Raw genomic sequence first — 11,487 nt, 5'->3', positions numbered from 1 at the left:
CATTTAAAGGCACTACAGTGCCACCTGGTGCTGATATTTGGCCACTACAACCATCACCATGTATTCATTTAATTTTATATCACATTAGTCTATTAATCCTACCTTTTTGCTTGTAACCATTTGTAGGTATAGACTTGAAGTCTGCCTCCTAGTGGTTATTTATAGCTACTACAGCCCTTCACTAGTCCCATCAGATTTGATGGGTGAATACACTAGAAAACTAAAGTTTTCTAATGACTGCCAGTGAATGATTTGCTAGGAGTCCTGTAAATATATCCAGTATGACTTTTACTGTAACTAATATTGGCATAGTACAAGTCTATTGACGGCTCTACACAAGGCTGCTGATTAACAATGTTTTTATAATCCCATTCTACAGAAGTAGCTTTATACACTTTAAATGATTTTTCCGCTCGGGGAAACGCTTGAAATCAATGGGAGGTATTTTCGGGCATTTTTTAGCACGTTTTCAGACACTGTTTCCGCGTCAAAAAAAAACTCCATGTGAACTGACCCTTTAGGCTTCGTTCACATTTGTCAGGGATCAGTTGGTGCTTGCCGTCATGAAGGAACCTTGACAAACCAGGACTCCAGTTGCATCACCGTTTATTGCAACGGTGACTGATCCGGTGCAAATGGTCAGTTGCGCAGAAGTTTTGATGGAATGACCACGTAGTCTACCGCGGTATCGTTTGTCAAAAAGACAGAACCCTTGCACACCGGATCAGTCACCATTGAAAATCAATAGTGACGTAAACTGAAACCTATGTTGTCAGGGTTCCGTTCTGATGAGCTCAGACGTGAATGAAGCCGTAATTACCAGGGAACAAACTAATATATTTTGGAGAAAATGTCTACTTAGCAGGCTCACCTCTGGCTCCGTGTGCTGCAGCTCATGAGGTCGACACCAAGGCCTTTATACACAATATCCTGAGGCTCCTGGTGTCAGTACCATGAACGAGGCACATCATGCTGAGGGAGACATTAAGTTTGTAGTCTTATGGGGTGTCAGCACATGCCCCTACTTTGCAGAGCCCCACTGCGATTTACTGGCGTAGTAAATCAGTGGGCCTCATTGGAGTACAAAGATGGCAGAACTGTGGGTCCTTCATCAGGCCCCCATTCCAACCAACGGTACTTCCCCCCCCCCCCCAATCTCACCATGGGGGGGCCTTTGGAACACTACAGGGTGTCACCCGTTTATATCATCGGCTGTAACACAGCAGACACTTGCTCCATACTCCCCCACCCAGCGTTTGCTATATACAGCGGATGTCAGGAAAGGGTTAATAAAGATTACATGTGCTTATAAAATATGCATACAATGGTCAGGCTTAAATTCTGTAACTGGCACCTTAGTAAAGAGGAACCCAAACTATACAATACTGGATTAGGCCTCATTTATTAACTAATAGAAGAGCTGGCATTGTTGTCCATGGAAACCAGTTTGAGAGATTAACATGCCCTGATTGGATGCCGGCTTTAGCCCACTGGAACCATTAAAGGGTAACTAAATGTTTGACGTTGTCATAGTGACAAGTCAGAAGAATGTGAAGTTTTAACTGAATTAGAGAAGGTATTAAATAGATATTGGGGGTAAGGAAAGTCTGTCAGACAGAAGCCAGTTAAATAGATTTATTTCTCTGGACCAGCTTGTTACAGTAAAGTGCATGGCGTTCCAGGTGTCTGATGGTGAATTCAAGTATTAATGCCCCAGAGTAAACTTTACCGCAGTTTAGGTGGGAATTAATTTGAAACGGCCATTAAAACAAATTGTGTCCTCGGAGTTGTCGGGGGAATGAATTTCCAGTTCCTTTAGTCGACCTCTTCAATGGTGGGTCCAGATGAGGCACCGCCGGACGGAGCACCCCCTGCTCCTGGGAAGCCACCAGGCATTCCTCCGGGCATCCCTCCTGGCATACCGCCAGCAGTCTGGTACAGCTTGGTGATGATGGGGTTACAGACCTTCTCCAGTTCCTTCTGTTGGTGCTCAAATTCATCCTTCTCTGCAGTCTGAAGGGGAACAAATACATAACATTAGATCAGGCCGCTACATAGTTGTTGGTGTGCTCTAATTCTAAGGCATTTCTTGTCGCTCAGACATCCAAGGAAGGAACGGAGCCATCATGAGCCTCGCAGCTCTGGTCTGGTGGAAACTACGAATGGCAATGGAAACATTCATCACAGCGACTACTACATGGCCCGGCCGCGCTTCTATAACATACCTGGTTCTTGTCCAACCAAGCGATAATCTCATTGCATTTATCCAGGATCTTCTGCTTGTCCTCGTCGCTGATCTTTCCTTGGAGTTTCTCGTCCTCAACCGTTGCCTTCATGTTGAAAGCGTAAGACTCCAGCGAGTTCTTGGAGGAAACCTTGTCCCGCTGCTTCTCGTCTTCAGCCTTGTACCGCTCGGCTTCTTGAACCATGCGCTCGATGTCTTCCTTGCTGAGACGACCTGTTAAGATAAATTCCCCGTTAGGTACCGCACCAAAACCCATCTAAACACGGCTACTAGATACACATTTACAAGTTGAACCGCTCAGACATCCAAGGAAGGTACACGGGCCATCATGAGCCTCGCAGCTCTGGTCTGGTGGAAACTACGAATGGCATTGGAAACATTCATCACTGCGGGGTTAACATTAGGGGAGATGCGATCGTTACCTTTGTCGTTGGTAATGGTGATCTTGTTTTCCTTGCCAGTGCTCTTGTCCACAGCAGACACGTTCAGGATACCATTGGCATCAATGTCAAATGTCACCTCAATCTGAGGAACGCCGCGAGGGGCTGGGGGAATGCCGGTCAGCTCGAACTTGCCGAGCAGATTGTTGTCCTTAGTCATGGCTCGTTCACCTTCATATACCTGGAAGATAAAACCATTATCAGCACGTTGAGCCACAGACGCACTAGAAACAACTGATTCCCAGAGCTGACATTAGATAATGGACCTTCTGTTTTACTGCACAGCTCTAGTATTATAAGGGTATGTTCACAGCTTCTCAGCACCCTGAATATAAAGGGGCCTCCAAATATCTGCCAATTGATTTCAATAAAAAAATAAGTATATATTCTGACGGGGTGGTTTTCTTTACTCGGCCGTTAATTTACATGCAGTTTATCTAACGCCTTGTAAGTAGTGCATGTCCATTATTGAGCAGTTTTTGTCTAAATAGAAAAGCCGCTCCAAAAACTGCTGAAAAAAATATAAAAAAATCAGGTGGTTTTCCCTTGAGAACAGCTCAGTGTTTGGTTTAGCGTGTGAACATACCCCAATGCCCCTAGGATGCAGTGGACGTTTCGTTACCTGAATCAAGACGCCGGGCTGGTTGTCGGAGTAGGTGGTGAAGGTCTGTGTCTGCTTTGTGGGAATGGTTGTGTTACGCTTGATCAGGACAGTCATGACTCCACCAGCCGTCTCAATACCCAGAGACAGAGGGGTGACATCGAGCAGAAGGAGGTCCTGCACGTTCTCAGATTTGTCTCCAGACAAGATGGCAGCCTGCACAGCTAGAGATAAAAACATCGGTCTATTAGAAAGTCCCTCATTAATCGTAAATAATTAACTAAAAACTTATGATGGGAGACGCTCAGACATCCAAGGAAGGAACGGAGCCATCATGAGCCTCGCAGCTCTGGTCTGGTGGAAACTACGAATGGCAATGGAAACATTCATCATTGAGAATCCCCATGTATATAGTTGAACTAGCGGCCTAAGGCTTCAGACACAACACATACCTGCCCCGTAGGCCACGGCCTCATCTGGGTTGATGCTCTTGTTCAGTTCCTTTCCATTGAAGAAGTCCTGAAGCAGCTTCTGAATCTTGGGGATACGTGTGGACCCGCCGACCAACACAATGTCGTGGATCTGTGACTTGTCGAGCTTGGCATCGCGGAGAGCCTTTTCTACTGGATCCAGGGTTCCCCTGAAGAGATCGGCGTTCAATTCTTCAAAGCGAGCTCTGGTGATTGAGGTGTAGAAGTCAATGCCCTCATACAGAGAGTCGATTTCAATGCTAGCCTGGGTGCTGGATGACAGGGTACGCTTTGCACGCTCACAGGCGGTGCGGAGACGGCGAACAGCTCGCTTGTTGTCAATGATATCTTTCTTGTGCTTCCTCTTGAACTCTGCTACGAAGTGATTCACCATTCTGTTATCAAAGTCTTCACCGCCCAGATGAGTGTCTCCAGCTGTTGACTTAACTTCAAAGATGCCGTCTTCAATTGTGAGGATAGACACGTCGAAAGTGCCACCACCCAGATCAAAGATCAACACGTTCCTTTCTGCACCAACCTGAAGAAAAAAAAAGGTTGAAACTCAGCAAACATTGCATTGTGGGTAAGAAATAGTCACCTATTCATATAGGACACTAATCCCTCCACTGCTTGCAAAGCATTGTCTACATATACAGCAGCCCAGCATAGCGGGGTGGGGGATGGGGGGGGGGTCTACAACCAGCATTCAGATTGTGGCACGTCTTATAGATCAGTCATTATTGGGACCAGCAGGAAAGGTGAGAAGGATCGCTCAGACATCCAAGGAAGGTACACGGGCCATCATGAGCCTCGCAGCTCTGGTCTGGTGGAAACTACGAATGGCATTGGAAACATTCATCACAGCGATCCACGAGGGAGATTAAAAGACCTATAAATTACCTTTTTGTCCAATCCATAGGCAATGGCGGCCGCAGTCGGCTCATTAATGATACGCAGAACGTTGAGGCCAGAAATGGTGCCGGCGTCCTTGGTAGCCTGACGCTGGGAATCATTGAAGTAGGCCGGAACAGTGATCACAGCATTGGTCACGGTCTGAAAGAAAGGTCCCCAGAAGTTACACTTCACTAATACTAAAGTTTGCCACGTTTGCTTCCTTATATTTAAATGATGAACTAAACCTAAGAAGCGCACGCCACCTTAAGACGGATCGTGAAATGGCGCAGCCAATTAGCAAATTGTTACATCTACATTGGAGTTCTCTGGGCAGATCAGTGGGTGTCCAACTCCCAGCAAACACAGGACATACATATTTGTAGCTCAGGTATCTTAACACATTCGACCCAGAGCTGTTAGGTGGGCCGGTAATCCTGCGACAGCAACCACGGAAGCCCCATCACTCGGCCGATTGGTAGGCGTGTCAGTAGTCAAGCCCCCGTTGATACTGAGGACCTATCCTATGGATAAGCCAGCAATTTAAAGGCTATAAACCCCTTTAAGCTTGTTACTGCCATAAATTGTGGTGGCCTTGTAGAGGGGATGGGGTTAAAGGTCTTCTCTCCAGCAGATTGCTACATATGCACTAACACAATAGATCTTCTATGGGAGCAATCATCAGTTCAGTGACCATGTATGTGGCTTGAAACTAGCCCAACCTCATCAGGATTATGGGGGGGGGGGTCCCCCTTTAGTACCACCAGCTTTAAAGAGGCTCTGTCACCAGATTTTGCAACCCCTATCTGCTATTGCAGCAGATCGGCGCTGCAATGTAGAGAACAGTAACGTTTTTATTTTTAAAAAACGAGCATTTTTGGCCAAGTTATGACCATTTTCGTATTTATGCAAATGAGGCTTGCAAAAGTACAACTGGGCGTGTTGAAAAGTAAAAGTACAACTGGGCGTGTATTATGTGCGTACATCGGGGCGTGTTTACTACTATTACTAGCTGGGCGTTGTGTATAGAAGTGTCATCCACTTCTCTTCACAACGCCCAGCTTCTGGAAGTGCAGATCTGTGACGTCACTCACAGGTCCTGGATCGTGTCGGCACCAGAGGCTACAGTTGATTCTGCAGCAGCATCAGCATTTGCAGGTAAGTAGCTACATCCACTTACCTGCAAACGCCGATGCTGCTGCAGAATCATCTGTAGCCTCTGGTGCCGACACGATGCAGGACCTGTGAGTGACGTCACAGTGCTGCACTTCCAGAAGCTGGGCGTTGTGAAGAGAAGTGGATGACACTTCTATACACAACGCCCAGCTAGTAAAAGTAGTAAACACGCCCCGATGTACGCACATAATACACGCCCAGTTGTACTTTTACTTTTCAACACGCCCAGTTGTACTTTTGCCAGCCTCATTTGCATAAATACGAAAATGGTCATAACTTGGCCAAAAATGCTCGTTTTTTAAAAATAAAAACGTTACTGTCATCTACATTGCAGCGCCTATCTGCTGCAATAGGAGATAGGGGTTGCAAAATCTGGTGACAGAGCCTCTTTAAGACATCAGTTTCTCAACCCCCCCCTAGTAATTTCAATGCCCAATGAGTGGGGTTACCTTGCCGAGGTAAGCTTCTGCAATCTCCTTCATCTTTGTCAAGACCATGGAGGAGATTTCTTCCGGATAGAAAGACTTGGTCTCTCCTTTGTATTCCACTTCCACCTTGGGTCTCCCGCTGTCACTCACAACATTGAACGGCCAGTGCTTCATGTCAGACTGTACAACGCCGTCCTCAAACCTGCGCCCGATCAGTCGCTTGGCATCTAAAACAATCCCAAACACCAGTCAGCGGCTACGCCTGAGGCCCCTCATGGGAGAAAAGGGGCTTTAAAATCCCTGCATCTACTTTAATCTTTAAAAACTTACCAAAAACTGTGTTTGTTGGGTTCATGGCCACTTGATTTTTGGCAGCATCGCCAATCAACCTCTCGGTGTCGGTGAAGGCGACATAACTGGGGGTGGTCCTGTTGCCCTGGTCATTGGCGATGATCTCAACCTTGCCATGCTGGAAGACCCCCACACATGAGTAGGTGGTCCCGAGATCGATACCGACTGCTGGTCCCTTAGACATGATTCCTGAAACAAAGAGCAGCAAATACTGTGTAAGAAACTGCAATAGCAAGTTCAGCAAAATGATTCAATTGCATTACATAGGCCTTAAAGGGGTTGTCGACAAATAATGACCGATCCACAAGGAGGGTCATCACAATCGGTGGGGGCCCGAACCCAAGACCAATCAGCTGGCTCCAGCGAGCTGACTCCATTTGAACAATGTGGCCTCTGCCGTTTACCACGAGGCTGGTTGAGAATGCAAGGGAACCACGGCAAACTCAGCTCTGCTGCGTCAGCAGTGAGCAATGCGTTTATACTACGTATAGTAACAAAGCCCTAAGCTAGTCAAAGCATTGAATTCAAATTCCAAAATTAGGGAGAACTACAAGTACCAGCAGACTATAAGAGCCTGAATAAATAGCTTACATTGTAAATATAGCAACAGTTGCGAACAAGTGGCCCCTGAACCCACGTAAACGAACACGGAGGCCATTTTGAGACTTGAAGCCGCCATTTTAGTAAAGGAAGCCATGTGACACCATATGACCAATCACAGTTGACCTTCGAAGCCTCACAGAATAACGATTAAAACATAAGAGCGGCCACGTATATGAATAGTAAGCGACATATTAACCAGGATTAATAGACCGCGCTAGTTATAGGAAGCCGATAAAAAAATAAAAATGAATCTCCACATTACACAATAAAACCCGCCTTACAATATTAGGTATTAATCACTACTCCCCGATCCCACTAGGCCGCCATGCCCTCCACTTTACCTGCACTGCGGTTGCTTTGGATCTACTGAGCTGCTCGCCGTCTCCGAGCTGCGTGCTGGTGAAATGAGGTGGAGTAACGGTGCCGGCGCCTTTTTATAGTGCCTCAGAAGCTTCCAGAATTTTACGTGACGTCTCCGCCCTCCCACCAATCGATGGGCTGCATTTGGACATGTGACCCAACTGTCGTCATCTTCTGGAACATTCTTGTATCCGCATTGAGCCGGCTTCCCTCGTTGTGAGTGTGGGGTGGGATCACTGCCGCCATCTTTAAGTTATTCAGATGTGCTTATTGTTTTATTTGGGAACTCGCCGCTGTAGATAAAGAACCGACGTAAACTTCAGTGTAGACATTTTAGTAGTATTATAATTATCACAAGTGCACGTTCACTCCGTGTTCCGGAGGAAGGCTTACTTCTGAAATAGGGGTCGTAATAAAACCAAATGACGTAAGAGCGATAGTACAAGTTGCTGATATATTATTTTTCGTTGAAAAACATGTTATTAATTTCTGAAATTGATGGTAAAGTTGCTCTTGCCCTGAATAAAAATGGTGATTTTGTCCTTATAGGCAGACCTTAGGTTGGCCGTTGTGATAGGCTGGTAAAATCACATGGTATTCATCGCGGGAAAAAGCAGCCAATCAGAGTTTTGTACAGTAGCACTTTTAGTTGCTATGGAAATCTGTCCTCATGTGGTGATTCTGAAGAGACGGTTGTGTAATGAGGTGATTCAAGCTATCAGGATGTTTTCCTTTATTGACATGGATACCTGAAGCTGTAACCACGTCTTTACTTACAGGAATCGTTTCCCTCATGTTAATGTTCACACTGGGTTTTTTTGCAGGCAGAAAAAATCTGCCGAAGGCTATGTTCACACAGAGTTTTTTGACGTGGAAAAAGCGCTGCAAAACTCGTCAAAAACGGCCCTAAAATGCCTTCCATTGATTTCAATTGGAGGCGGGGGCGGTTTTCTCCCGCGAGCGGTAAAACCGTCTCGCGGGATATAGAAGGGACATGCCCTATCTTCGGGCGTTTCCGCCTCTGACCTCCCATTGACTTCAATGGGAGGCAGAGAAAGCGTATTTCGCTGGCATTTCATGCCCGTGGCGCTCAATGGCCGCGGGCGAAAATCGGCGTGTAGGGAGAGGAAAATCTGCCTCAAACTTCCAAATTCTTAAGATAAAAAAGGGGGATAAAAAAGAGAAAAAAAAGAAAAAAAGAAAAAAAAAAGAAAAAAAAAGAAAAAAAACGGAATTTTGAGGCAGAAATTCCGCCTGCAAAAAAACTCAGTGTGAACATAGCCTAAGGCTGGGTTCACGCAGAGTTTTTTACAGGCAAAAAAAATCGGAATTTTGAGGCAGATTGTGCTCATTGAGCGTCGCGGGCAAAAACGCAGCGAAATACGCTTTCTCTGCCTCCCATTGATGTCAATGGGAGGTCAGAGACGTAAACACCCGAAGAGAGGGCATGTCGCTTATTTTTCCCGCGAGACATTTTTTCCGCTCGCGGGAAAAAAATACCTCCGCCTCCCATTGAAATCAATAAGAGGCATTTTTGGTCGTTTTCCAACGTGGTTTCCGAGTCAAAAACGGTGTGAACTTACCCTAAGAATTTCTTCAGAAATTTTGAGGCAGATTTTGAACTGCCTGCACGTATTTTTGCTGATGCAAGGACCGCGGGCGAAAAAACTATCAGAAATTAGCACCGCAGTTTTTTTTCTGCCTCCCAATTCTTTCAATGAGAGGTCAGAGGCAGCAAAGACGGACATGACACTTTATTCCGCGAGCAGTCAAAAGCCACCCGGGGAAAAAACGCCTCTGCCTTCCATTGAATGAAATATGGGGCGATTTTCGGAGGTTTTTTGGCACCGATAGTGCTTATACAGGCGAACGTATAAATAGTCCATGTGACGGACATTTTTTTAAAAAAATTTGTTAGCGTCCGTCACACGGCTGCATGTATTTTTATGGGGCTGTTGTTTTAACGGACCATGTGAAGGGCCCCGTGAAAAAATAGGACGTCCTATTTTTCACGGCTCCCTTAATAGACTCAAGTCTGTGAAATCGGGTCCCGTACGAGTGCAAATCGGCCATAAAAAAGTTTTCCCGGCTGAGTTAGAACACGTTGGTCTGAATATAGCCCAAGGAGGCCTTGTGCCCTTAACCTATCATGACGTACATGTAAGTCATGATCGAGGGCAGAAGTATGGACTAGGCTCACGGGTTGAGCCCGCTCCATACGCTGCGGTTGTCAGCTGTATATTACATCTAACGGCCGGGATTGGAGATAACTTACTCCACCCAATAAATGTTTTTTGTTTTTTTTTAGTACATCACATGGTACATTAAATAGTGCCACTAAAAAAAAAAAAAATCATACCGCAGAAAACAAGCCCTCATATGGCTATGTTGACAGAAAAATAAAAACGTTTTAGCTCCCGGAACGTTATGCGGGAGAAACGTAAATACGAATATAGGCTTGGCACTTAAGAGGTTAATGGGGTATTCCCATTCAAGATTGGGCTCCCCTGACCCCCGGGTGAGGAAGTCCCCACAACGCTCTCCATTCTGTTCTATGAGAGTTAGGCTAGATTCACAGGAGCGTGGGGAAACTCAGACGTGAAAAACGTGAAGTTTTTCACGTCCGAGGTGGTTCCTGTTTTCACGTCCGAGGTGCCCCCGTGTGGTTCCTGTTTTCACGGATCCCCGTAGGCTTGAGCCTATGGAGGGATCAGTGAAAATGGAAGATAATAAATAGGATAGGTTCTATTTTTCAACGGACCCTTCACATGGTCCGTTGAAACAACGGCCCCATTGAAATACATGCGTTCCTGTGACGGACGTTGTTTTAACGGTCATCACACGGACGTATTCAATGCTCGTGTGAATTCAACGCTCGTGTGAATAAGGCCTTGCGGAAATAGCAAAGCAAGCATGCCACACTCCATTCATTCCCCCGCCTAGATGCGGCAGCCGCCTCACCACACACACATACATATATAGGGGGCAGCACGGTATATAAGGGGCAGCAGGGTATATAGGGGGCAGCAGGGTATATAGGGGCAGCAGGATATATAGGGGCAGCAGGGTATATAGGGGCAGCAGGATATATAGGGGCAGCAGGGTATAAGGTGCAGCAGGATATATAGGGGCAGCAGGGTATATAGGGGCAGCAGTGTATATAAGGTGCAGCAGGATATATAGGGGCAGCAAGGTATATAGGCGGCAGCAGGATATATAGGGGCAGCAGGATATATAGGGGCAGCAGTGTATATAAGGTGCAGCAGGATATATAGGGGCAGAAGGGTATATAGGGGGCAGCAGGGTATATAGGAGGCAGCAGGGTATATAGGGGCAGCAGGATATATAGGGGCAGCAAGGTATATAGGCGGCAGCAGGGTATATAGGAGGCAGCAGGGTATATAGGGGCAGCAAGGTATATAGGCGGCAGCACAGATATCTTTGTTCTATCTGTTCTACTTTAATATTGAGCACACACTTTTACAAAGAGACATACACACACACACACACACACACACACACACACACACACACTAACATATACACATACAAGCACAGAGACACATACTGTTTACACAGGGAAACATACTGTATACACACACACACACACACACACACACACACACACACACACACACAGAGACACACATACAAACACAGAGACACATACTGTATACACACAGATACACACACGCACGCACACACACACACACACACTTGCTGACAGGTTCACTGGATTCGTGCAGGACGGGCTGTGGGCGGAGCTTCCTCCTCTGCTCCTCGGCTCTTATTTACTCCTTGTCTGTAACTAAGAACAGAGCACAGAGTAGAGGCAGAGCCCAGTGGCGCCCCCTACATGCTTAGAGGGGGCAGCTCCCTGTGCGCTCGCACTGCTCGCACACCCCTAAGGCTGGCCCTGCGT

The 11,487-nt window shown here is 46.4% G+C and overlaps 1 protein-coding gene, 1 long non-coding RNA gene and 3 other non-coding genes across 6 annotated transcripts in view; 1 reads left to right on the top strand and 4 right to left on the bottom strand.

Moving 5' to 3' along the window:
- Positions 1 to 1,620: 1,620 nt before the first annotated feature.
- HSPA8 (heat shock protein family A (Hsp70) member 8) lies at positions 1,621 to 7,653 on the bottom strand. The gene is made up of 9 exons (XM_075839284.1): positions 7,547 to 7,653; positions 6,582 to 6,791; positions 6,273 to 6,478; positions 4,657 to 4,809; positions 3,739 to 4,294; positions 3,308 to 3,510; positions 2,668 to 2,866; positions 2,226 to 2,458; positions 1,621 to 2,013 (listed from the first exon to the last, which is right to left on the bottom strand). The coding sequence occupies exons 2-9, from the start codon at positions 6,784 to 6,786 to the stop codon at positions 1,816 to 1,818; spliced, it is 1,953 nt and encodes a 650-aa protein (XP_075695399.1). The 5' UTR covers positions 6,787 to 6,791; positions 7,547 to 7,653; the 3' UTR covers positions 1,621 to 1,815.
- On the bottom strand, positions 2,093 to 2,190 carry LOC142662761 (small nucleolar RNA SNORD14). The gene has a single exon (XR_012850977.1). It is a non-coding gene; the product is annotated as a small nucleolar RNA SNORD14 (small nucleolar RNA).
- LOC142662763 (small nucleolar RNA SNORD14) lies at positions 2,539 to 2,637 on the bottom strand. Its single transcript, XR_012850979.1, has one exon. It is a non-coding gene; the product is annotated as a small nucleolar RNA SNORD14 (small nucleolar RNA).
- Positions 4,525 to 4,623, bottom strand: LOC142662762 (small nucleolar RNA SNORD14). Its single transcript, XR_012850978.1, has one exon. It is a non-coding gene; the product is annotated as a small nucleolar RNA SNORD14 (small nucleolar RNA).
- Positions 7,654 to 7,674: 21 nt separating the features above from the next.
- LOC142661751 (uncharacterized) overlaps positions 7,675 to 11,487 on the top strand; it is a 111,216-nt gene continuing 107,403 nt past the window's right edge. The window contains exon 1 of one of the 2 annotated variants that reach the window (XR_012850807.1): positions 7,675 to 7,781. This is a non-coding gene — a long non-coding RNA (uncharacterized LOC142661751). Of the gene's footprint in view, positions 7,782 to 8,223; positions 8,271 to 11,487 lie in introns of those variants that run through there. The other variant, XR_012850806.1, reaches the window with a different exon arrangement.

This window comes from Rhinoderma darwinii, chromosome 10 (assembly GCF_050947455.1).
Source record: "Rhinoderma darwinii isolate aRhiDar2 chromosome 10, aRhiDar2.hap1, whole genome shotgun sequence".
Taxonomy (NCBI): domain Eukaryota; kingdom Metazoa; phylum Chordata; class Amphibia; order Anura; family Rhinodermatidae; genus Rhinoderma; species Rhinoderma darwinii.
Note: the sequence above shows the minus strand (reverse complement) of the source record. Positions and strands in the feature narration are given on the sequence as shown.

Coding starts and splice junctions, on each gene's coding strand:
- HSPA8 (XM_075839284.1), bottom strand. CDS start 6,786: ATGTCTAAGGGACCAGCAGTCGGTATCGATCTCGGGACCACCTACTCA. Junction 4,810..6,272: donor CAGAAGCTTACCTCGGCAAG/GTAACCCCACTC, acceptor CCTTTCTTTCAG/ACCGTGACCAATGCTGTGAT. Junction 4,295..4,656: donor CCTATGGATTGGACAAAAAG/GTAATTTATAGG, acceptor TTTTTTCTTCAG/GTTGGTGCAGAAAGGAACGT.